The 26,828-nt window shown below is 43.5% G+C and overlaps 2 protein-coding genes across 3 annotated transcripts; one reads left to right on the forward strand and one right to left on the reverse strand.

Annotated features, from left to right (window-relative positions):
* The first annotated feature begins 5,944 nt into the window (after positions 1-5,944).
* RPS6KB2 (ribosomal protein S6 kinase B2) lies at positions 5,945-20,607 on the forward strand. 2 transcript variants are annotated; one of them, XM_025164712.2, is made up of 16 exons: positions 5,945-6,069; positions 6,308-6,342; positions 8,157-8,280; positions 9,061-9,129; positions 9,213-9,360; positions 9,514-9,571; positions 11,261-11,361; positions 11,490-11,580; positions 11,696-11,786; positions 12,307-12,414; positions 13,932-13,994; positions 14,451-14,528; positions 15,410-15,517; positions 16,188-16,300; positions 16,522-16,724; positions 16,911-20,607. In XM_025164712.2, the coding sequence occupies exons 1-15, from the start codon at positions 5,995-5,997 to the stop codon at positions 16,685-16,687; spliced, it is 1,428 nt and encodes a 475-aa protein (XP_025020480.1). In that variant the 5' UTR covers positions 5,945-5,994; the 3' UTR covers positions 16,688-16,724; positions 16,911-20,607. The 2 variants fall into 2 exon arrangements, with proteins under 2 accessions (XP_025020480.1, XP_007425190.1); XM_007425128.3 differs by having other exon boundaries at positions 16,522-20,607.
* PTPRCAP (protein tyrosine phosphatase receptor type C associated protein) lies at positions 15,145-25,644 on the reverse strand. The gene is made up of 2 exons (XM_007425129.4): positions 25,594-25,644; positions 15,145-18,350 (listed from the first exon to the last, which is right to left on the reverse strand). Exons 1-2 carry the CDS (start codon positions 25,633-25,635, stop codon positions 17,754-17,756), a joined length of 639 nt encoding a protein of 212 aa, XP_007425191.2. The 5' UTR covers positions 25,636-25,644; the 3' UTR covers positions 15,145-17,753.
* Positions 25,645-26,828: the final 1,184 nt, after the last annotated feature.

The following is a 26,828-nucleotide window of genomic DNA, read 5'->3' on the forward strand; positions in this document are numbered from 1 at the left end:
GGGCTTATGGGGAGTCAGTCTTTCTACTGGCTTTGCTCTTGCTTCATCGTGCATGTCAGGGAATTCAGGCAACCTTATCACTGACTTTAATCTTTTAAATCAGTTTTTAATCAGTTTCTCAATCCTTGTAAAACAAAATTGTGAAAATTGATTTTCCATGCTTATCTAAACAACACGCCATGCCTCTCAACGGCTGGGCTCAAGTGAACCATTATTCTCTTCTGCCTCTCATACCTGGGCTCTATATTGCAGCCTACAACCATGATAAAAGCTATTGTGAAAAGCACCAGGACTGGAAAAATACTTCTAGGTGATCCTTTCAGCATCACCAGAAGAATAGGCTTTTTCACAGAAACAAGAGGAATGGGTATCCCCTGTAACAACTGCACTCTTTCAGCCAAATACAACCAATTTCTTCATATGATTGTGTGTGTATGTTGTGGGGGCAAGGTGATTTTTGTTACTCTAGAACCTGTGGCAGCTCTGCAGAGGATACTGGATCCCACTGTAATTTCTCCTAAGAGCAGCTAACGGGAGAAGAGATGGGTTGATAGTGCTCTGCCTGTTCTCAGCATTCTGAGAGTGGCTGGTATGAACTAAGATAGGTTAAACTGTGGGGTTCTCTGAGCTTGGTGGTTTTCTTGCAGATGTTTCATTAACAGCCACTCTGTAGGACAGGCAGGCAGAAGGCTGGCAGAGCGCGTCCATGAACACCAACTAGCAGTCAGAAGACATGATGAGAACTCCTTAATCTCACAACACGTGGACAGACTCAGCCATAGTTTCAACTGGGAAACTGTCAGCATTTTAGACCAAGCTAAATCCAAAAACGCGAGGGAATTCCTGGAAGCTTGGTATTCAGACAAGGCACATCGAGATAAACAACATTTACACACTATTCAAAAGAGACAATAAAAAGGAAACAAAAAGACCAGAACACCTCGCCAGCAATCAACACCCAGATAAGCAGGGATTAACACCAGGATTAACACCAGACAAACAAGCAGTAAACAATACTCTAATCAAGGAGCTATCAACTCAGACAATCAAGTAGTAAACAACAGCCTAATCTAGGAACTACCAAAGACAAAACAACTCCCCCACCAACACTGGCAGGGCAAGCTACTGTATATAAACAGAGAGCAAACCCCAGTCCCTTCCAGCACTGAAGATGTTACCGAGTCGGGCAATGAAACGTCTGCAAGAAAACAACCAAGCTCGGAGAACCCCAAGGACTCCACAGTTCAACCCTGAGCTACATATCTTCTCTTCTATAGGTTAAACAGGTTTGTGAGCAATTGGAAGGTGGACACCATGTGAATGCCATGTTGTATGTAAGTACATCATGAGTGCAGAATTGTTAAGGAAGTTTATCTCAGGGATATTTGTTTCAATTTATGTAGCCACCCTTATGTGACTTTGGGTGGCTCACAAGTTATAACAGCAAAGGCAAACTCATATAAATACATTAAAACAATTAACCAAAAACATAAAAGTGTGGGAAAGTGCCAGCCTACAGCTCACAGACAATACAACCATCTTGCAGGCTCCCCACATCCCTGGGACTCCCAGCCCTGATGGCACAGCCATGTCTTCAGGGACTTCCTAAAGGCCATCAAGGTTGGGGCCAATCTAACTTCGGGGAGATGATATTCCAGAGGGTAGATGCCATGGCAGAAAAGGCTCTTCTCCTGGGTCCCATCAGATGGAACTCCTTCGTAGATGGGACCCACAACATACCCCTTCTGCCGGATCTGATGGGACAGGTAGATATAACGGGAGAGGCGGTCCCTCAAATAACCCAGCCCCATGCCATGCACAGCTTTATAGGTCATAACCAGCACCTTGAATTGAACCTGGAAGCAAACTGACAACCAGTGCAGCCCGTGGAATAGAAAAGTAATGTGCACTGATCTTGGAGCACACATAATTGCCCGTGCCACCACATTTTGCACCAACTGTAGCTTCCAGTTGCTCTTCAAGGCCAGCCCCATGTAGTACATTATAGTAGTCCATCTGGGAGGTGACCAGGGTGTGGGTGACAGAGACTGGAACCTCCCAATCCAGGAATGGGCTCAACCTGAAGTTGCACAAAGGCCCTCCTAGCTACAACAACCACCTGCTCCTCAAGCAGGAGTCATCAGTCCAGAAGGGCCCCCAGATTGCACACAGGGTCTGTTTAGGGCAATGCCGCCCCATCCAGCATCAAAAATGGTAAATTTCCAGATCCTGGAGGTCCCAAAACTCCAAAGCTATTCAGTCTTGCCAGGGTTGAGCCAGAGCCTGTTGTTCCCCATCCAAATCACCACAGCCTCCGAACATTGAGACAGGAACGCAACAGCATTGCTTAATTCACCAGGGGCAGAGACATACAGCTGGGTATCATCAGTATACTGATGGTACGTCACCCCATGGTGACGAATGACCTCATCCGTGGGCTTCACGTTGATGTTAAACAGGAGCGGAGAGACAACCAAATCCTGCATAACCCCACATAATAGGGGCTGAGGGCGGAACCTCTCACTCCCAATCAACACCAACTGGAACCAACTGCAGAGGAAGGAAAAGAACCAGCACGATACAGTGCTGCCCACTCCCAACCCTCACAGACAGTCCAGAAGGATACCATGGTCAATGATACTGAAGGCTGCCAAGATGTCAAGTAGAGTGAGGATGGATGCACTACCCCCATCCTGCTTCAGCCACAGGTCATGCAAAAGCGGCACCAATGCAATTTCAGTCCCATGCCCAGGTCTGAAACCAGACTGAAAGGAGTCCAGATAATCTGCTTCATCCAGGAAGCTGAAGCTGTTGTGTGGCCATCTTCTCAACAACCTTCCCCAAAAAGGAAGGTTGGATACAAAGTGAAAATTGTCCAGTACGGATAGGTCTAGTGATGGGTTCTTGAGGAAGGGGCGAACCAATGCCTCCTTAAGAAGTAGAGGAACAACTCCCTCTCTCAAGAATTTACCACTGCTAGAACCCAGCCACATGTCACCTCCCAGGCCTCAGCCAACCAGGAAGGGCATGGATCTCATAAGCAGGTGGCGGAGCTCACAGTCATAAAGACCCTGTCCACTTCCTCAGGCCCAGCAGCTTTGAATTCTTCCCAGAAAACAGGGCAAGACTATACCCCAGTCATCTCCATCAGACCTGTATCAAGGCTGGTATCTAGCTGGGAATGAATTCAAGCAATTTTATCCAAAAGATGCCCTGCATACTCCTCTGCATGGCCTTATAGGTGAACCTCTGAGTCAACTCTGCCCAGGAAGATTTAGGTCTTACCCTGGACTTTACCAGAGTAACTTCTATGGGCTGCATGGACCTTTCTATGATTGCAAGCCACACTGAAAGTGGGCAAGGCCAAATGGGTAAGACCATCTTATTAGTGATTTTATATTGTTATTTGTACACGTGATTTTATTATTTAAGTGTAATCTGATGTTTATTAAGTACCTTTTTTTTATGTCTTCGAGTCAGTTATTGACTCCTGGTGACTGCATGGACTAGTCCCTGCAGTTTCTTGGCAAGATTTTTCAGAAGTGGTTTGCCATTGCCTCCTTCCCAGGGCTGAGAGAAAGGGACTGGCCCAAGGTCACCCAGCAGCTTTGTGCCTAAGGCGGGACTAGAACTCACGGTCTCCTGGTTTCTAGCCTGGTGCCTTAACCACTACACCAAACTGGGTCACAAATGACAATTCCCATAAATACCATAAGTGGTACAGTTGTACCATCTCACTTCATTGATGACTAGGTGGCACGCTTACACAAAAACATTAAAATGATGGCATACACCATCAACCTCCAATAAAAACCATTATTGTCATCAGTCATGAGTCTCTACTGATGTCTCAAGTTTCAGCGTTATCCTACAGAGGGTTTTTTATGCAAAGTACATAAGGTGAGAGGGGGACTCTTTGCTTCTAGGGGGACAAACTATTCCAATAGCCTCTCCCTTCTCTCCTGCTATTCTGAAGTTACCTATAAGGTAGCAATCAAGAGTTTCAAGATCTGAGAACAGATGTTGTCTGGTAGCAGTTAAGCATCCCAAAGAGAGCCAGTCCAGGCAGTCATCAGGAGTCAACACTGGCGTGAAGACCCCCCCCCGCAAAAAAAAGTATCCCTGGCAAAAATGCGAGAACAAACACAAACTGTCACAGCTCCTAGTTACTATATGAAAAATGTGGACTAATGTTTGGACATCCTCCAATATAACCCAGTATTATTACTAAGTCTAGGAAGATGCAGGTTCAGGAGAACCTTCAGCCATGGAAACTCATCCGGTAACTTGGGCCAATAAGTCTTCTAACAAATTAAAGAGCTGTGAGGGAAAACAACTGAAAGTGTAAATCTTGTGTAGTTTGCTGTCAGCTCTTGGCAGGACAGAAGTCTAATGACTAAGTAATCAATACATAAATAATCCTGGGCAGGGGATGAGATTGAGAGCAACAGTGTGCTGTTTATAACAACCCTTCAGTTTAGTCCAATGCTGTCGTACAGCAGGGATTGGGAGAAGTAAGGTCAAAGGATACAAGAAAGCAAGTTGAAACCACCCTACAGTGTACTCTTATCATTATGTACCTAGGAATATCTAACACACTGTAAATAATCCTTTGTACAACAGCAGCATTCTGAAATGTACGTTTTGTGCCTCCTTATACTAGAAGGAACACTTGTGGCGTTTTAGAGGCCTGGTTGTTGGGAAATGAAATGTGTGTGAACTTCTGTAAGCACGTAGCCATGGTGCTGGCTGAGAAACTGGAGCTTTTGCAATGAATGTTAGATTTACCATGCAATGAGTATAGAACTGAAAATGAATGTTTCAAGATCAAGGTAGTTGCCTCTGACAGAGAAAATGGAGTAAACAATTGTGAGTTATATATGAATGACAAAAAGAGGAGAGCAAATAGATGAATTTGTGAACCTTGGTAGAAGGTTCACAAGTTTTCTAAGTATGGGAAAATGAAATGTTAGAAATGTTCTTGCGAGGAACGAGTATTGGATGAAAGGTGAAAATGGCTGTGTATAAAATGTGTAAGTACATTCTCCTGTCCGTTTTTGTGTATGGAAATGAGAGCTGGGTGTGTCAGAAGCATGAAAGTAAATTGAATGCAGGGGAATGGATTACTGAAGAAGCGTGTGTGGTAAAGCAAAAAGAAATAGAATACATGGGTAATGAGTGAATGTGGATTGAATGCCAAAGTCAGCAACCAGTATGAAAGTAGTTTGAGACTGGGATATAGAGAGTATGAACAAGGACCAAATCTCAGAACAAGCACACGAAAGAAGAGTGAATGGGTCTAGAGCAGTGTTTTTCAAACTGTCAACTTTAAGATGTGGCTGGGGGATTCTGGGAGTTGAAATCCACATATCTTAAAGTCACCAAGTTTGAAAAACACTGGTCTACAGGAAAGGGAAGTCTGAGGAAGTCATGGCTAGATGGAGTTGATGAAACTCTGAGAGAAATGAAAAACGTAGAGATCCAAAGGCAGTGTATGAACTGATGGAAAAAAGGGTGGTTTGCAGGAGACATAGTGAATTGTATTGGTGTACACCGGATGTCCTTTTATCTTCCGCCTTTAATTAGCTTACTCCTTTTTTCCTGCACTTTGGGAATGGGGTAATAGATACGTATGCATGTATATATGTATGTCAACTAGGAAAAAAGCATGCAATCCTGTCTCTCCGTTTGCAACAAATACTCATCCTGGTCAACCTGTCCCGCGCTAATACAGGTAGCGCACGCGACTCCACCTCCGCTCCATGACCCGCAAGGCCCGTCTTGTTTTCCCCCCGCCTCGCCTGTCAGGCAGAACGCTAGAGGCCGCCCGGGAGCTCAACAACGCCTTCCTCTAAATCTCGCTCGCTGCGCCAAAACAGCGGCCGCGCCCGACTCGTGACGACAGTACTTGCGTGGCTGGGCGGGGAAGGGGGGGTGACGAAAGGCAAGGGGGCGTGGCCCGGAAGTCCACGGGGTAATTGGGGAGCCTCCGCTATGGCCGGCGTCTTCGACATCGACCTGGAAACGGAGGAGGGGAGCGACGGGGAGGAGCCTGAACTGGGGGCCTTGGTGAGGCGGGGTGGAAGATGATTAGAGGAAAAGGGGTGGGTCCAGCCAGAGGAGAAGGGAATGGTGAGAAGGAGTAAGGGCACAAGAGCCTAGTGTGCAGTTCATTAGGAGGTCATAGTGACTTCAATGCGGGTTACTCCCAAGTAGGATAGGGTTGGTGTGGGCAGACCTCGCTTTCCCCTGTGCTGCTGCTGACCCTCTGCTCTGTTTCCCCCCTCACCCTGCTTGTCTCTTTTAGGAGGTGGACCCAGATTTTCATAGCAGTAGCTCAGAGTAAGTACGCTGCCAGCTCTCCCATCTGCCCCAAGATTGTTTGCCTCCTGGACGTGAGCTCAGTTTGCCTTTGGGTGGAATTCTCCTGCTTTTCTTAGGCTCTTAGGTGGTGGATGCACTCACGCACAACTGAAAAATAGGTTGGCAAGAAAGGGTGAGATTGCCCCCTCTCCCTGCTCAGTGTGGTGTCAGCAGCTACTTCTTCCATCCTTTTAAAATGGCCTTTTCTAACTCGCTCACCATGTGGGTAGGGCAACAATTCCCATCATCCCCAGACAGAATGCTGTAGGGCTGGAGATAATGGGAGCTGTCCCCAGGCAGAGGGAATCAGCTTGGGAAAGACTGCAAAATGCAGGTTGTGTCAGTGTGGCATGTGGTGGGATTTCCAGGTTTATTATTTATTTTTATTTCGCTCTAAATTGCCACAGTTAGATTCCTGATGATAGTGATAAAGACTGTTCCTTTGGTGCCCTGACTGAAAATATGTCACAGTGAATCAAAGTGTCCTAGCTGCCTTGCTGACTCAGGGACTAAGGCCCCACTAATTCAGCATTTTGTTCCTAAAAACTATCATCTAGTTCAAAGGCTGGGGGAGATACACAAATCACAACAGGCTGGTGATGGCACCGGTGTTTTGCGTTTACAGAGGATTTCTAGCTGTTTCGACAGATGCTGTTCCTAGAAGCTGTCTTTATTGTACATTTGTCCTTTTTGCATCTGCACCAATGGCTGTCACCATCGTAAGATAGAGAACTGAGTGTTTATCACAGTCTGTGCTAAAAGCAATCTTTGAAAAGTCAGTCTGTTCGATGACATAAGAGTGTTTAGGGCTGTTATAAAATTATGAATAAGTGATTTAGGGTGTATCAGAAGATGACTTCATCTTCATGGAAAGCACTCTTGTGCAAATTGGGGCATCCAGTTTCCACTTATACACCCAGAAAGCCAGTTTTGTGTAGGGATCAAAGTGTTAGAAACTGGGAGAGGGTGAGTACTTGTCCTCCCTTAGGCATGAAAACCAGCTGGGTGACTTTCAGCCCATCACCCTTTCAGCCCAACCTACCTCACAGGGTTGTTGTAGTGGGGAAATAGGAGACAGAAGCATTATGTACACCACCTTGACTTGTACAAATAAAGGTGGGATATAAATCTATTAGTGAAATAAATTAAAATCCTCTCTGGAAAGTTGCTCCTAAACTGAACTGTGACAGAGGATTGAAATGGGTGGAGTGGATTCCAGTACTCTTAATGTGTACAAAGGGAAGCACTGTGTGTTAAAGAAAAGTCATCACTTCAGTGTGCCTCTAATCAGTGTAGTGGACCTCTGGATTGTTGCAGCTTTCTTCTTCATTTCTTCTTCAACTGACATTTTAATATATTTCTTATCTGTTCATTTATAATTCTGTACATTGAACAAAGCAAGCAGCATTTGCTTGCCATTGTGTGATTGACAGAGAACATGCCTTTGGTATTAATATCAATGAGTGTAGTCCCCTATGGGACTGTCACATTTAACACAATGGTATCTGAAGAATTCTAGAGTATCACCTTGCTATTGGCATAATGCATTTCCTTTATTGCTTTTCTTTTTGGCTTTGATCCTATGTTAACTTACTTGAAGGAAAGTTGTTTTCCCTATCAGTATCCCCCCATTAATATGCTGCGAGCTCTTCATCGTCTCTTCGATTTTCAACAATTGGACCCTCCTCATTTCTGGAAAGCCTCACACCTTTGCCTTGCCCTTCACTTATGTATTATGGATTTTTGGAGGCAGAGCAATATAAGAAGATTAATCTCTCTCTTCTCTTCCACAGTTTGGTGCCAGGTTATTATGAGGAAATTGAAATCTCTGAAAGCAGCGTCAACAATGGCCCAGAATGCATTGGGCCCCACTGCTTTGAGCTGCTGCGTGTTTTGGGAAAGGGTGGTTATGGCAAGGTGAGCAATGACTGGAGAGTGAGGGTGGAGGCAGAGTGTTAACCCCTTAATCAACTGAAAGAAAAGATCCCTTTCAGTAGAAGAGGAACAAAGTAGCTAAGTTGGCCTAAAATCTTAGGGAATAAGTGTGCTTATGCATATGTATGTTTCTGTATGAAGAAGTATTCATCCTGGGACTGCCCAGAGTCTGAAATGGTGCGGTTTAGTCTGGTTTGTCCCCTTGGGAAGAAATAGGCTAGACCACTGCATTGTGAGAGAGCATGTTGACTGTCTATAAGTGGAGAGCTGTAGTGAGTGCATGAGGAGTCCTGCACTTGTGAAGTTAGCAGGAATGGGAATTAAATACTTCTGAGATTCTGCAGCCCTCCGGAGTTTAATAAAACTGTATTTCTGTTACTCTATTCTCAGAGTATTCCTTAAGATGTTTTGGAGTAAGGGAATATTATGTAGCATTGGTGAAAACACTTTTAGAAGCCTATAATGAATCAGAAGACACAGGTATCAAAGCTCTGTAATCAGGAGTGTGAGAATAGTACTCTGGATTGCCTCCCCCCACCCCATACCATTTAAAAGGTTTTGCTTGTTCTTATGCAGTTTTTTAAAATAAGAAGCTGAGTACACAGGAGATTAATGTTAAGAAGTATAGAAACATGGAGTTTGGGTTATTGACATCTGATTTCCATTATAGAGAAGACAGTTCTTTTTCCTCACTCTTTATTTTGCTGGATAGCCCTGTTCCTCACTTAAGGATTTTGCTTACTGTTTCCATTTCTGCTTTAGGTGTTCCAAGTGCGGAAGGTGCAAGGCACAAATTCCGGGAAAATCTTTGCCATGAAGGTGTTAAAGAAAGTAAGTGTCTGTCCGTCTATAGCTCTGCATGCCTTGTTACATATCTTTGTGAGACCGTAATTCTCTCTGAATGTCTCCTGCAGGCCAAGATTGCCTGTAATGCCAAGGACACAGCACACACAAAGGCTGAGAGAAATATTTTGGAAGCCATCAAACACCCATTCATAGTAGACCTCATCTATGCTTTCCAGACTGGTGACAAGCTCTACCTCATCCTGGAATGTCTCAGTGGTATGGAAATGAAGCTTCGTGGAAAGGAAACCATTGCAGTGGATTTGCCCAAGAATCCGGGATCTGACTGTTCTTATTCTGTGTAGATTTTAGAGGTTGGGGCAGATAGTGCTGGGGAAAACTGACTGTATCTGTTTGTGCTTTGCTTCGTAGGAGGGGAACTCTTCATGCAGCTGGAGCGAGAAGGCATCTTCCTGGAGGACACAGCCTGGTTAGTGAAAATGCTACCTTAACCTGAACTGAATAGCCAGGAAGATTGGTTTCCACCATACATAGGCTTTCTCTCCTATTTCTTACCATGGCCAGAATTAAGTAAGGTGACAGTAGAGGCAACTGGAAATCTTAGAGTAGATAAGAGTAACTCTCACTGTACTTTGCAGCCATTCTGAAACATCCTGAGTCCTACCAAGTAGTCCTATTCAGAGTGACTCAGTTCCCCTTGGCAAGGAATGGGAGGACAGGCACAGGCCATTCAGATATTTTTTGCGGGATAATTTGTGGATAGTCAATTTTATTTGCCTAGGTCTGGATGCTATTGGGTACAGCAATGGTGATATCTAGCAATGTTATCTGAATTCTTGTGAGCTCCTACAACTAGAAGAAGTGGCTCTAGTGCTCTGTAGGTAGAGTTCTGCCACCTGGCTCCTTCAGGTGGCCTAATGGGGGTGGTTAATGCTTTTTTGAAATAAAGTGCAGTGCCATCTGCCATAAACAAGGTGATGATGCACTCTTTCTTTAAGAGACTATCTTTTGATCCAACTGTGTATTGGACAATTTTTTTGCAGTCTCCAACCTTGTCTTTTTGGAGAATGTTCATTGAGGTGGTGTTGGCAAGTCAGCTACATGTGGATTAAATGTATCAGGTCCAGATATGGGGAGTAAACAGCATTGCTGCTCTGGTGGATGATCTTCATGGTAACACCTCTGGTCTTATTACACCTCTTGTCCTTAAGGGTTCTTGGATGGGTTTGCTGCTACCTAGCGGGTGGTTTCAGTCAATATGTGGGATGTTGCTCCAAGATAGGTTCCACAAAGCTTAGTCTTCTCCTTGTTAGTCAACATTTATACAAAACCACAAGGAGAGGTCATCTGTCAGTTTGGGGTAAGGTATCATTGGTATGCTGATGAGACTCAATTCTTCCTTGTTGTCCCTGGCCATGAATGGCCATGAAGAACTGGATGGGAAGGTTATATCAAATAAATGTATGTATGTAGATAATTTCTGCTGCATTTTGAAATATACAGTCTGTTGTTTTCAGATGCATAAAGCATATTCCAAAGCAATTCCCTAGTGCCAAGCGGGGAAAGCAGGGAGAGTTGACTAATGAAAGAAGGTCATTGTATTTAAATATATGGACAAGTTTCCATCTCCCTCCTGGGATTGCCAAGTCTCATAACTGCATGTGGCAGTTGTGTCCTCCTACTGGTTGTTCTGTAAACACCCCCCACCCGGGTTTTAATTGGAGCTAGAAGTGGGAAGGTAGGAGGCAGTACAGTGTAGACAAGCTTAAAATATTGAATTGCTGCAAAAACATCTCCTTGAATATCCAGATTATGTTCAGAAGAGATTTTAGGACTGTGGGTCTCTATTATTTAAAATACCAGATGCCATTTGATCCTTCCTGCTTTCCCAAGGAAAAAGTAGTATTGACTTACCTGCACCAAATAGATATTCTCCTCTGAACTTGAAAGTACAAAGTCCCATCTCTCAAGGTCCTCTCTTGACAGCTGAGTTCCTCATTCCTATAAATGGATTAAACTTGCAGATGGCCCTCCCTGCTAGCATCCTTTCAGTGATATCAGACTCTCACCACCAGCCTTCACTGTGAGTTATTGGTTCTGAGCTATAAGGATTGCTTGTGGCTAGGTTGTTGATTAGATCTCGTTTGTGTTCTGCCAGTTTCTATCTGAGCGAGATCACCTTGGCTCTTGGCCATCTCCACTTTAACGGCATCATCTACCGGGATCTTAAGCCAGAGAACATAATGCTGAACAGCCAAGGTAGGGAAAAGCATCCTTGTTTACAGAAGGAGAGGCAAGGGAACTACATTGTTTGAATGTCATCTGTACTACTCTGTGACCCCAAGCAGGACTGTAACAGGACTTTGACTTTCCAATCTCTTCTGCAGGGCACATTAAACTGACGGATTTTGGGCTTTGCAAGGAATCTATCCACGATGGTGCCGTCACCCACACCTTTTGTGGCACTATAGAATACATGTAGGTGATGAGGGCTTATGAGCACCTTTAGGATATCTCTTCTGGATCAGTTTTAGTTTGAGGTTAACTGGTTTAATAATTATGCATCGATTTCTTTGTCTGCCCTAAATTCCAGGGCCCCAGAAATACTGATGCGCAGTGGCCATAACCGGGCTGTTGACTGGTGGAGCCTTGGTACCCTGATGTATGACATGCTCACAGGATCGGCAAGTCTTGCTTGTGCTGCTTTTTGGAGCATGGTGGAAATGGCAGAGAATGCAGTGGTGGGAGGGAATGAAGGAAGAATTGTAGAGCAGTTGTCCTCACTGGATAATAGATAAACTATTGCAGAGAACCTCATGTGGAGGTCAGCTGGCTGTTGACAAAGGATAGTAGGAAGAATGTCCTATTGTCCTAATCAACAAACTGCACAGCTTCTGAAAAAAGGCAACATGACCGGTACAAGCAGTGCTAGGTCTGCCAAGTAAGCCATTAACGGCATTGCTATCGAAGTGATACTTCGCTGTCTTGCTGCCTCTTTCACTTGGCCCAGACAAAAACCCATTGGTCAGACCTTCTGCTTTTAAGGGACAGTGCTTATATTTCCATTTGGGTTTTCCCCCAAGTTCCTTGATCTATCTGCCCTTTCCCTTACTTTCTCCCCCAACCTCTGCCTCCCCTATTACCGTCACTTCCTTGAGTCTCTAGGACTATTTATCTTACGCCCTTTGTGTCAATGCTTTGCAGCCTCCATTTACAGCTGAAAACCGCAAAAAGACAATTGAGAAAATCCTCAAAGGCAAGTTGCTGTTTCCACCCTACTTGACTTCAGATGCTCGGGATCTGCTCAGGAAGGTATAAGTGTGTATATCACATGATTGGGCTGCACTGATTGGAATTTTGAATCTTACTTATAAAATTAATAACTAGCTTCTCCTCCCTAGTATTTTACTATTGCTGCCAAGCAGTCTTCCCAACCTGATTTCCCTTTTCCCAACTTAGTTACAGGCAATGGTGACCAAAGATTATACAAACAAGTCCAGCATATTTGGAAGGCATCTGTGATTGAATGGAATTATGAAGGCCAGGCTCAGGGAGATAAACATTTTCTTAGCTCCCCAGAAGAGCGTGAGAGGAACAAGAGGATGAGACTGACACCTCCCTGAGGAATTCACACTGTTGTGGCTGGCTGACTTTGGGATCTGGGGTTTCAGTCTGGGAAGATTCTTGCTAGAGGTTGTAGCTAATAAACATAACTGGACTGAATTTCCACTGTCTCTTGGAGTTCTTCCAAAGGGAAGATGTCAGGCCTAGCCCAAGGAACTCCAAGAGACAGTGGAAAGTCCTGAACTTAGAAGTGAGCCTGGATGGTTTTCTGGTTCCTTCTTTCCTCTAAATGTATCTTTAGCTGCTCTTGCCTTTTAGTGATCTGCTTGTTTTATTACCTCCACCTGAGAGTGAGCAGGAAGCCCCCTTCTCCCCTATCATCACAAGAAAGAATTCACAACAGTAAAGTAGCCCTACTCAGCTTATGTTCACATACTTGCTCTACTTGGACCAGGCTGAATGGACAGAGGTAGCAGCCCTGTGGCAACGCACATTTGATTACAGGTAGTCCTTGCTTACTGACTGCTCGTTCAATGACCGTTTGAAGTTACGATGGCACTGAAAAAGGAGATTTGCGACCAGTCCTCGAAGTTGCAGCCACCATAGCATCCCTGCAGTCACATGATCATGATTTGAGCACTTGGCAATTGGCACACTTTTACGATGGTGTCAGCATCCTGCGGTCACATGATCGCCATTTGTGATCTTCACAGCCAATTTCCGACAAGCAAAGTCAGTGGGGAAGCTGGCAGGAAGTCACAAGTCTCAGTCACGTGATGTCATGCTTAACAGCCACGAGTGATTTGCTTCACGGCCGCAGCCAGGTCTGATGTCTTAACTCAGGTGCAGTCATATGATATTTCACTTTACAACTGTGTCGCTTAGTGATGGAGTTGCCAGTCCCAGTTGCGGTTGGTAAGTGAGGACTACCTGTACTGAATGGTGCTCAAAAGTGGGTTGCAAATGAGGATGGGAGCCCATCTCACTGGAATGCAGTGGTGCTGATGACTTGCATCCCTTGCCAGAATAGGAATGAAGCCTTTACCATGGGGCCAGGACTTGGTGAGCACTGCTGTGTGGAAAGAGTTCCGGTTAAGCTAGTTCTGTGGTGAATTACATCCTGAATCAGGATGAAATGGAGGTTATTGTGAAGCTGTCATAATGGGAAGTTTAGGACTGGGAGCCCTGACTTCTCAAAGAGTGATTCTTCCTTTTGGCATTATCTAAAACAATATTTCTTAAAACTTGCTTCTTTCCTTCTCTAGTTTCTCAAAAGGAATCCCATTCAACGAATTGGGGGTGGGCCAGGTGATGCTGCAGATGTGCAGGTAAAGTGGATAGGGAGGGGGGCAAAGTTTCTTTTGATGCATTCAAGAATTTGGAATTCTGAGCAGCTTTCTTCCCTTTTGATAAGCAAGCTATTCTCTGTTAAGGCTGAAAGTGATATTGGAGAGGCTAGTGTGGGGAAAGGGCTATCCCCTCAGCAGGCTTTTCAAAAGAAGGCAGGGCATCAATGCCTTGCATCATTCTTTCTCTACCCAATAATGATTAAATATGCACAAATGCCTGCAACATGCTTAAAACAATGAAGGCTATTGCACTCTTCAGAAGCTGCAAACTGCTGGGGAGAGATGGAGAATTTTCTTAATATTACTTAAGTAGATTTTTAAATGTAGAAAAATCCATAATTTTATAGAAATTTGAGATTTGGAATATGAGGACGACGTGTTTGAGGACTCTTCACACATTTCGGATAGCATTAAACTCTTTATCTTCTCTTTTAGAAACACCCATTCTTCCGACATGTTAACTGGGATGACTTGTTGGCCAGAAGAGTGGACCCACCATTCCGGCCATCCCTGGTAAAGCCGCCCCCTCTCAGCCCTCGCTCTTCCTATCTCTGCATTTCCTCCACTTTTCAGTCTTGTCCTGACTGTAATAGGCCTTCTTAGTCCTCAGAATCTTGATCTTGATCTGTATCTTAGCTATTGGCAGGTTGTTAAGGAATGCTAAATTGGACATTTACTGGATTCACATATCACATAAAGGAGTTTTCTGGTTTGAATAAGTGTAACTGCCTGGTTCTCATACATTGCTAAGCCATAAAAGGGGGCATGTAATCCTTTTGTACGAGGAACTAATATTTTTTCACCTCTGGAGGGAGTTGGGAATTATGACAGTACTGCATGTGGTGAGGCCACAATTTTCATCCCTTTTCTACCATTCTCTTGGTGAAAATTGGGATTGCATTGCTGTATATTAGCAGTTTGTTGCCAGATTTCTGAAGTTTAGTCTTGGGATGGGGCAGTGACAAAGTTGCAGAAATGGCGTTGAGCGGCCACTGAATTTGAGTTGCTTCCCTCTAATAAACTGCAGTGACTGTATGCGTGTATTGTGCAGACCAAAAGCCAAACAAACCAGTAACTGCACAGTTCACATGCTCCCTTGACTATTTTCAAACCATAACACAGATTCTCATTCACTTTAAACTTGTTTAATTCTATGCCCACAGTGTTAATTTATCTGTCTACCTTTGATAATTCCAACTGTATGATATATAATCTTAATTATTAAACAATATGACTCTTTTACATCATGTGCTAACAATGCATACTTCTCCACAAAGTTTCTGGCAAAAGAACTCCCTTTGTTTGTGTAGATAGTTGCTAACATGGACTAGAATTCCCAGTTTACCCATAACCAAAGGGCTAAAAGATAGTAGGACATCTTTTTCCATCCACAGCAATCAGAAGATGATGTCAGCCAGTTTGACACCCGCTTCACTCGCCAGACACCTGTGGATAGTCCTGATGACGGCTCCCTCAGCGAGAGTGCCAATCAGGCCTTTCTGGTAAGGGATATCCGGCTGGAGCTATAGTGAGAAGGAAGGGGTGGTAGCAAAATCGTTTTCAGACTCCTACTGTGAAGCAGTGGGGAGAGCCTTCTTCACCCTAGGGGCTCCATTCCCAATGACTAACCTTTGGGGGACCGCATGCCAGCCATGGATAAGACCAGTGCAAAAATTCAGTGGTGACTCCAACTTTTTGAAAAAAGTCTTGCATTGCAACTACTTGCTGCTTGGGGGAAATCTTTCTTAAGACCACAGCTGGTGGGAGAATTAACGCTCCTTAATCACCCTTGCCAACTGCAATCTCAAAGATGATCCTCTCCTCTGCAGCAAACAGGTAGGTAAAAAAAAAAGAAGCATTTTAAAGCATAAGTTCCATGCAAAGGTTGCTGAAATGAAGGGAACCTAGGCTGAATCCAACAGGTGGTTCTAACTTTTGATGGAGAAATTAGATGGGGAACTTAGGGCCTTCCACAGGTTGTTGAACTACAACCCTCAGCAACTGTTATTGGCTCCATTAGCAGGGGTTGCTGAGAACTGTTGTCCACAACATGATGAAGGCCGCAAATTCCCCATTATTGATGGAAAGAATGCAGAGCATAATTGAACCCAGATCCTGAAATGAAGTTGTGGCCAGGATCACAGCAGCACTGACCAAGTGTTCCTCCCATAGGGATTTACCTACGTGGCTCCATCTGTTTTGGAGAGTATCAAGGAAGGCTTTTCCTTCCAACCCAAGTTGCGATCTCCAAGGCGTCTCAACAGCAGCCCCCGCACACCTGTCAGGTAAATCTGGAGACAGAAAGTTGGGAGGGAGCCTAGATCTTTGGGGCATGTTCCTCCTGGGACTGGTTGCAGGAAGGATGCGGTTCCTGCTGAGTCCTTGCTTCCCCAAAGTAATGCTGCCTCCAAGGGTATTGTTTGCTCTTCTGTCCAAATTCTAGAGGCACAAGCAAGGCTTTGAATGGCTTTGTTGCCTTAACTCTAACCTGTGCTTGTTTTTGCAGCCCACTGAAGTTCTCACCCTTTGAACCCTTCAAGCCAAGCACAGCAGTCGAGTTAATGGAGCTGTCAGCAACTCCACCTGGCCCTGTACCAGAAGTCACAGCTCCATTGCCCATCAAAACACCTTCAGGCACCAAGAAGAAAAAAGGCCGAGGACGGGCACGATAACTGGGCAGCAAAGAGATCTCTGGATAGGCATCATCAGGTGGCACACTGGGGTGGGGCTCAGGGGTGGACAAGACTGTGCCTATGGGACTTCAAGCCCTAGTGGAAGGCACATTTTCCCTTTCAATTCACAGGGCTGCCTTCACTCCCAGCCAGAAAGGGGCATTTGATGTTGGTGCTTCCTTGATGTCAGGACTAACTTGGCCATGGTGCTTTAAATCTACAGCGAATCCTGGAGGGAAGAGAATAATGTGGGATGCGCAAAGGAGCTGTGAGCAGCAGAGTTCTGCCCAGTTATCATCCTTCTAGGAACATTGGTCTGGGTGCATCTTGGAACTTTGCAGAGGTTAGTCAGAGGAAAGGCACAGGCTGTGCTTCCATCATGGCTGTGCTAGCTGAAGACTTAGGACCTGTGAAGGAAAGGAGGCAACTCTGAGAAGGTGGAAGGAAGGATCAGACTGCTGCTTCTGGGTAGAGCTCTCTCTTGTCCCAAGGAACTTGTTTGCTTGTCTTCTTTTTCCAGCATGCATTCATGTGCCAAAAAGGACCACTTCTCCCTCATTGGTGGTTGTTGCAAGATAAATCTTCACCCAGGACTGCTATCAATCTTCTCTAGCATACTGGTGTCCTTGGCCACAAATGAATCTCAGCAGTTGGCACAGTTTCATACCTGGCTCATATTCAGAAAATGAGTGTTGTGCTGCATAGAATAACTGGCTGGTTGTAGGAACTGCTGCAAAGAGAAATACTAAGCAAAAAGAGCTTTTTTTTTTTTTTTTTTTTGGGTCAGCCCAACAACAAAAATAGCTATTGAGATACAGCCACTGGTTCTCTGTTTTATTGTTACAGGGAATATGCCTTTTTTGTTGATCAACAAGCTTTTTGGAACAGGCTAGAAGAAGCAAATGCAGCCATACAAACAGCGCTGCTCCCCAGTGGGGGCAGTAGGCAAAGCAGAGTGACAGCAGTCTTGGGACTCCCATCTGTGGAGCTTTGTCAAATGGGTCTGGAACCAAGCACTACAAGTTGTCTTTGTGACAAGTCCATCCTTCCCTCCTCCCTGGGATTTCTAGAGAGCAGTGACATTCAGCGGCTTGCCACTGTCTTCCCAGGCTGCTGTTCCAGAGAAGGAATGCAGATGACTCAATAGGACTTCTGCACTGCCCTCAGCTGCCTTTGATGCTTCATCTTCTTCTAAGGCCTCCTGCGCTGCTGCCTCAGGATTGGCACCCTTAGTTGGCTTCTCTTCTTGCTCCTGAAGGAGCTGCTGTTCCTCCTCCTCCTCCTCCATCTCCTCTTCCTCCTCCTCCTCCTCTTCTCCTTCTCCTTCTCCATCCTCCATAAGCTGTTGCTGCTCTTCCCCAAGCTCTCCATCACTCTGTTTCTCATCCTGGCAGTCCTGGGCCAGGTCCTCAGAAGGTGTCTCCCTCCAGAACTGTTGCCACTGAAGAATCAGAATTCTCATCAGGTGCCGAGGATGGTATCTTCCTTCTGTTGCACGGTTCAACCAGTGCCATGCCATAAACAGCAGCAATAGCAGCACAAGCAACAGGCAGATGAGGATACTCACTGTGACATTCTCATTGTATCTTCTGTCATTCCCTGGAGTCCCTGCCTGGACTTTCCCAGGAAGTACCAATAAGAGAATATGGGAGAGCCTGAGCTTCTGTAAAAAGAAAGGAGTCTGGGTTAGTCACTCTCCTAGCAGGTCTGCTTCTTTTGGCACTTCCATACAGCCTCAAATCTTCAGCAGGAGAATCACTGTGCTGCACTCTGCCTTCCTAGGGAGGCTCTCAGTACTCTTTCTAGCTGGCCAATAGGGCCTGACAAAAACCAAAGCTAGCTCCCCCCCCCCTCATTCTTCTCATGCCATGAAACAAGAGTCAGCCATTATGTGTGAGGAGCAACAGTGCCTATCTTATGTTGGGTAGAGGAAAAAGGGGAAATCCCAAGAAAAGGAAGATAGGATAAGGTAGGAGTTCCCACCAATGAGGAATGGTCTGCGCCACAAATCCAGAGGAGACACTGCACAGCTGTCTTGGTGTTTCCTCCATAGCACCTGCTGAGCCAAATCCATATAAGCCCCCATATGGGGTGGGGACACAAGGGACTGGCACGAATCTCAGATCAGCACAGCCCTTGTGTGTGAAAGACCTTTATTTGCTCTGTTCACCCCCGAAGCAATTCTGTAGCTATGGAATCTTGGAATTCTGTACTAAAGACTTAAGTTGCACAATAATAATGGACCTCAGATATAAGGTAAGGGGTAGCATGGACAAAGATGGACTGGAAGCATCTTGTGATTGCTTGGAAGCTATTTAAACTTTACCTGTTAACCAGTTAGCTATTGCCCTACCTCAGATAACTTGTATAGGTAGTCCTCGCTTAACCATTCGTTTAGCAACTGTTCGAAGTTACGACAGTGCTAAAAAAACTGACTTGGGACTGGTGCCCGAAGTTACAACCATTGCAGCACCCCCACAGTCACGTGATTGTGATCTGGATGCTTGGCAACCATCTCGCACTTATTACAGTTGCAGTATCCTGGGGTCACGTGATTGCCATGTGCGACCTTCCCAGCTGGCTTCCAGCAATCACTGGTGAACCATGTGATCCAGTTAACGAACATGTGATTTACTTCACCACCACAGCAAAAAAGGTCATAAATTGGATCCAGTCATGTGATGATTTGCTTAATGACTGCATTGCTTAGCAACCTAAATTCCGGTCCCAATTGTTGTTAAGCAAGGACTACCTCTATTTAAAAAATATTGGAAGGAATTTCACCTCTTTTGCAGTCTATGTGACTATTAGACACTAGGGTAGTATCTGATAGACGGTGTGCAGCACTGCTGCAGTCTCATAGATCATAAGAAGCTTGTTCCCTGCTATAACACGAGCATGTGAGGGAGAGAGAGATTGAGGTTTTGTCCTTGTGCAAGTTCTACCTTTGTGGTTATTTCCCAAAGTAAAGACCCATCCACATGTACTCAGGGCTAAATATATTCTGCACTTAAAAAAGAAGATTATGTACCCAGAGAAATTTAATTCTATGATTTTAGAAAGAAAATATATATACTTATTATTTTTACATATCTTTCTGATATTTTTACATAATTTATTCTGGATTGTGTTACTAAGGAACTAGGAGGTAAGAACCTCTTTGAAATCGCACATCTGGCAGCTGAAAGTCTGGTTTGCTCCTGAAAATTCTGCTAATGTTGCCCAAATGATTTATTTCTCCTTACTCCCTTTTGACTAAATAGCTGCTGTGTATTATTTTAAAAATAAATGCTGAAATTCTCAAAAATTTGATTTATACTCAAAGTGAATGGGTTTTTCTACTTGGAAAAACTGGGAATCAGCAGAAGTGTCTCAACCTTTGTTTCAGAAGGTAGGTGCTCTGTCTTACATCAGTCTTTGTTGTATTTCCTACATGAGACACTGAAAGGGAACTGCATTGCTGACTCTGATTCTCAGTACATGTGTGTTAAAAAGAGGACAAGATGCTTTTTGTTAACAAGCCTTTCACACACTTGGACAAACTATTTTCTCCTCACTCAAATAGGGCAGATTGTAGGTAAGGGAAAACCAATGTTCTCTGGCCTGCCAAAAGACTGGAGGGAGTTTAAGCTGGTTTACACACTGAATTAAGCCCTTGCTATTTTCACTGGATATTATATTGCTAACATGGTTAATGGTTTAGTGTGTTGTATGAACTCGGGACAATTGGTAGACTGTTCAATAAATCTGGGATCCCCATGTTGGGCCTCCCATCTGCCAGACTTTCTGTCAGATTTTTTTTTTAAATAATCTTTGCAATTTAAATAGGGAGTTCACAATCATGTGGTCTCCAGCATGATCTTTATTTCTAAAGAGAATCTTTGGCAGTTTAAAAAAAATTAAAATGGTGGGTAACTGTGGCCTTGTACTTTATTTGGAAATATACCTATCTGCCCAGAAAAAAAATTTAAGATTGCTTAGTAGGGAGCAACCTAGGAGATAGATGGAATAGTGAGAAGTACTGTCGATTGTGGGTACTAGTATGATTGGTTCTTGAGGAGGAAGCTGTAGAAAAAATGGAAGAAATCATTTTCAGGAAATGAGCTTAATGAGCAAGTGAACAAGATGGTTAGTGAGAGCTTTGTGATGAAGTTCAAGTGTGGGAGATCATTAACAAAGCCAATGGATCATGCAAAGAACAGAACAGTGGATGGATGGAGTTGACTCTGCAGTCATTATCTACAATATCTATAGCATGTTTGTGTTCCTACCTGAAAACTACAAAGTAAAGGTATGCTACAAATGAAGATTCACTGGCTATGTTTGAGGAAAAAGAGGATCAGAGCAGAAGCTTTAATCAGCTGATAAAAGAATGAAGATTTCTTGGGCCAAACCTACGAAATGCAACACACAACAATTGACAGAGGTAAGGTACCACTCTTCCACAAGGAAGAGAGGTAAGTAGCAAAGCCTAATGGATGAGATTCATTGCCAGAATTGTTTTGAAGATATTTTGCACCATGAAAAATAGTTTCTATGCTTTCATAGAAAAAAAAAAGCTCTGAGTTTCTAGGGAAGAGACAAGCACTTTAGCTGAACAGAAGATGAAAAGTTGGAGCCATGTACAGAAAAAAAAAGGATACAACTGCTACCTGTAGAAGGCTCAAAGGGATAATTGTAATAATTGGTGGCTCCGTGCAACAAAGAATCTACACTAATGTGTGTTCAACCAGATCTGCTGGTTTAGAAAGTGTGCTGTTTCTCAGATGTGTAGTTGATGGGTATGACAAAGCAGCTGGCAAGATCTTCATATCCATGGACAGGCCTTCTCTCTCATTCTTGATACCGCCAAGAACAGCTACAACTAACCTTGGACTCTGAAGGTATGAGAAGAAAGGTGAGCGCTGGTGGCTTTGTCATCCATCCTTCCAATTCAGAGGACTAGAAAGTGAAAATATTCTGCCATTTGAATTACCGGCAATGAAAATGGCAACAGAAAACAATGATTTCTGGGAGCACGGTTTATGTTATGTAGATGATAAACTGTTGGCATGAAATTATTTGCATTTCAGAAAGGCTGAGAATAATGTGTTTGACCAAAGAGTATCAAACTTGATCTGGAAGACTTTCCTTGGGGAAACCCAGAATAAGATTAAGCAAGAGAGTAACTTTTAGGGCCTATTAACCCACCAGTGAAAATCAGGAACTGGTTTATAAAATTCACAGCATTCATTGTCTATAATATATACTAATGCACAGAGTATTAGAAATAAAGTAATATGAGAACTCATATTACAGGAAGGCAAATGTGATTTACTAGGTGTAACTGAGACTGATGCAGTGATACCCTGTGACTGGACTTCAGCTATAGGATAGAATTTATTCAAAAGGAACAGAAACAAAATGAATGGAGGGGGAGTTGCATTTTAGATTAAAAATGAGTCTGCACAGAAATCCAAGAATGCTAACTTGGAATTAATCTGAGGTAAAATAAGCAGAAGGAGGAATAAAGGCAATTGGTTGGGGTCCACAACCAACCCCTCCCACCCCTGAGGTGAAGATGTGGATCATACTTTCCAAAAGCAAATTGCAAACCCAAAAGCTGTTACAGGAAGGCAGATTCTGGTAGAATGTTAGGAAAAACTATCCAAAGATAAGAGCAATGGTAAGAGGAACCAAATAACCACAGAAGGGGGAGACTCCCCTTTGTTGAATACGTCCAAGGATAGGTTAGACAGCCATTTATCAGGGATGCTTTAATTTGGATTCCTGCACTGGGAAGGGGGGTGGCCCCTTCCAATCTTGTGATCCTATTATCCTCACCAGTTTGATGTTTGGTAAATGGCAGTTACTGGTTGTGCCACCATTTGTGTGCAGCACCCATTTTCCAAAGGGCCACTAGCCTGAAAAATGTAAGGAATCCATAATAAACCATAGTTTAACAGGCCATAGCTCAGCATTACATTTACTGAACCACAATATAATTTGAATAAATTGCTGTTTTAAACATTTCATTCATGTCAGTTTGGCTGCTATGTATCTTGGCTATATAGTTGTGAACCCTCCAGAAATATAGAACAATGATCCCAGCATTGTTTACCACTGATCATGCTGGTTGGCGCTACTGGTATTTATCAACAATAGCTGGGAGGCCACAGGTTCTTCATCCCTGGTGGATAAGGAAAGTGTGGGTAGTCTTAGACTTCTCTGAATTGCATTTGGGCAAGGTCCCAATAGAACAACGTTTTGATGGAAAATTGAATGGAAGAAGTAAATTCCAAATTTTTTAACCTGCTCAGCCTTTGATACAAGATTAACCCTCCTTGGCAAAGCTTAGACTTTGAGTTCATTCTCTTGTTCTAATGGCTGAGAGGGAGTGACTGGCCCAAAGTCACCCAGCTGGCTTTATGCCTAAGATGGGACTAGAACTCACCGTCTCCCAGGTTCTAGCCTGATGCCTTAACTAGTACACCAAACTGGCTCTCCAATTTAGAAATATGCAGTATTTTGTACAGTAGACCACCAGGACAAGTTGTTACTGTTACAGTATGGCTTAACTTCTGCATTAACAATTCAGTGGCTGTCCTTTGGCAAGGAAAAGGCCTAACTTGTCCCCTAGCTTAATTCTCTCTCTACTCCTCAGCCCCACCTTTAATAGATTGGAGGTTCTGACACAAGACGAAGGCCTTTCTTAATCTGTTAGTGGGCTAGGGATGGTACATTCATTTTAGTATTCCACCCATACTCCTACTTTCCTTGCTCTGCAATCTATATTAATTTAATGTTTTAGCCATGGAAGATAATGACCCAGCAACTGGAGTGTATGGGAAAACCTAAATTACAGAAATAACCCTTCAGAATATATTTTTCTAGATTAGTATGAAGTAATTTGATCATTCCAAAAGAGAACCATACTTTGGACAGGTGAGACTATCTGTGAAGCTAGGGCCATTGTCCACGTTGTCCCCTCCTTAAGAAGACCCTCTGCATGGCGAAGTTTGCAACTTACAAGTTTCCTTTGCATCTAGTTTGAGTTGCAGTAGTACATTGATTGATTAACACAGTCACTTCTCTCCCTTGCTGCTTCTACCCCATCCAGATGCTTCCCAGATATGCTAGAATCTAGTTCTTGTAAGATCTGCCTGCTTGGCTGCTGGGCCTTATGAAAGCCAGTCTAACACCTTGGTTGATTATCAAGTTGGGAAGGTAGGTTGGCCCCTCTATTTACTAGTCACTAGAGTCCAGTGTGGTACTGCATGTTTAGTAGTTCAGTAGCCTTGGTTCAGCAAAAGTGCTTATGTCCTCTATATTGTTTCAAGGATTGAGTAGCATAAGGAGACACACTTAAATCTTCCATCCACTGTTAATTGTTTTGGTCTTACGAAAAGGATGGATATTCAGTCTGATCAATGAACATCTAATCTTAATTCGTTCCCAAGAATATTGGCATGGTCTTGTGGCCATATTTCCCAACATGTTAAGAAGCTTTCTCTTTCCCTTTAATTAAATAATGACAGCGGCTCATTGAAGAAAGGAAGATAAGGAAAGAAACAGTATCCAGGAAAAAAAATCCTACAGCTTGTGTAGCCCTCTCAGTAAGTTTACAATGTGCACAAAAATTCAGGCTACATGAACTTCTACCTTAACCCACTTAAGCAACTAAAATATTTGAGGGCTATTTGCATATATATTATTAGAAGTCAGTCTTCAGTATCAGCTTTCACCATAACCCTGCAATGTTTGTATGAATTATCAGCTGGGTTGGGAGTGTTGTTTTGGCACAGAGCATGGCTAGCAGAAGTTGCTCTTCTAGGTTGCAATCTTATACTCTCTTATCTAAAAGAAAGTTCTTGAAATCAAGGAGCAGCTATTTGTAACTATCCCTCTTGTAACAAATAGCAAGTCAACAGAAGGAACTACTAGAGCAGGAGCAAATGGCATCTGTTGTCTTCTAGATGAACTTCAACCCCACCAACCCCTTACCATTGATCATGCTGACTAGGACTGATTGGAGGTGAACTTCACAATATCTGCATGCTCCAAGTTGCCTAGCCCTGTGCATTTCTGGATAGTGGACAAGGCAGCATGTGACCCAACAGGACACAACATTTTCTCAACACAAAGAAAGGGGTGAAAATGGGGGTTGTAAAAGAACAACTGTCTTGTTCTTTTAACCAGCTGACATTGGTTACCCAGAAAAACCTTCTAGCTACTCAATGTAACTCACAAATAGTACAAAAGAGCCAAATAACAAGAGAAATTTAACCAATCTTCTTAATGCCATACAGTCTTGGTTCCTTGGTATAGAAACAAAATCATCTTATAGCTCTGAAGAACAAAATATGTATTCTCAGTGGCTTACAAATGGTTTGTAATGAACTTCTTTAAGTGGTGAGAGAGGAGTCATTCCAAAGCAACAGTATCTGGCTTAACCACACTAAAGGAAAAGGTAATGGAAATAGACTGCTTCTAATTGTTTCAAAACCAGGAATGTAGAAAATGTGGCACTTATGGCTTTTCTATAAAGTTTTTCATCATGCTACAGAGGGACAAGCATTTCTTCCCTCCACCCCAATCCATACAAAATTAAAAAGACTAATTAGCCTGTGCAAAAAACAGTTCCCTTACACTATTTTCCATACTGTGGCTTTTCTTAACCAATTCTGAGAAATGTGGGACTTGCCATTGGTAAACAAATGAATTAAGTTGGAAACTGGTTATTCTGGGAAAGTATAGAGAACTCAGCACCTTAGCTAACCACCATTTCTAGCCCAGTAGAGTAACTGATTTCAGCTGCATTGTAGTAGAAATCTGAGCTATTAATGCATGTCTTGGCTAGACTGAACTATGCATCACTTCCATATTCATTCTCTTTTTCTGTCCTGTTGGATCATTGGTTCACTTACCATCATCCAGAGCAGTGCAGTTCTCTCTCTGCTGGGCTGCATGGAGTCGTGAGAAAAAATGAAACTCTTCAAAGTGCAGGGTTAGGGAGGGCTTCCTGCCTGTGTTCCTCATCCGGAGATGGGCTTTTGCTGCACATTTTTACTAAGCGCCATATGCAGAGTGATCTGCCTGGCCTATCTATTTTGGGTAAACTATCCAAAACTACTGGGGGAGCAGCAGAACTTCCTATTTTCCTTAATAAACAACATTCAGATTGGCCTTAATTGGGGGGAAGGGAGAGAAAATGGGGGGAGGAGCTGAACTTTACCTTCTGACTGGAAATGTTCTTAAATGGTGCAGGGGTGGAGATGGTGTGTGTGTGTGTGTATGTGTATGTGTATACATACATACATACACACACACACACACACATTTTCACCTGGAAAAGAATATGAAAAAATGAAGGCCAGCTTAAGCTCATAAGTGAAGGACAAAGAGGATTCTTCCTGAAGGCCAGCTGAAATAACCTCAGAGTAGGACATTGCACTGGAAATTGTCCAGGATTAGAGAAGTATAAGGAGGACTTCAAGAAGGAAGAAGGCATTTCAATGAAAATTCTGAGTTCTTGGAGGCATCTTGAAAGAAAAAAAGTCAACATATTCAGAGATAGCCTGTGCCACTGGAACTGAGTAACAGATTTGAGGATCTGGACAGGGAAAGGAAGCTCCAACCATCTGAAATTAGTTTGGAGAAGTTAGGGTGACAGAATTATGGAAAAGAGCGAACTCAGTAGGGATAAACAGAACCAAAGTTCTCCACTGAGGAGGAAAAGAGGAGTGGTGGTGGTAGACTTAATTTTGCAAAGAAAACATAAATCAACAAGCTGTCATGGGAAGTTCGCTGTTATGTATACCTATCAAGAACATGATGGAAAGATTACTAAGTCTAATAAGAGCAACTGATCACTATCCGTTCCTACTAAATGAGAAGGCACAGGCTGGGCATTAGCATATGATTTCCTATGATAATGTAGCTTGTTCAAGACAGGAAAGGGCATTCAGAAATCTCCACATATAATAGTAGAGAGACCTAATAAACAGTGATATCCCCAACCTCCAGTGTCTGCACATCAATGCACAGAATATGGGCAACACATGGGAGAATTAGAAATCCTAATATGGGTAATCATATATCTGATAGGTATGTAGAAACTTGGTGGGAGAACTTTGGAATAAAGAAGATACATACCAGTGAA

Source organism: Python bivittatus, unplaced genomic scaffold (genome assembly GCF_059951505.1).
Source record: "Python bivittatus isolate LINGU-HERP-01145 unplaced genomic scaffold, Pbiv_v1 ctg000480_np1212, whole genome shotgun sequence".
NCBI classification, from domain to species: domain Eukaryota; kingdom Metazoa; phylum Chordata; class Lepidosauria; order Squamata; family Pythonidae; genus Python; species Python bivittatus.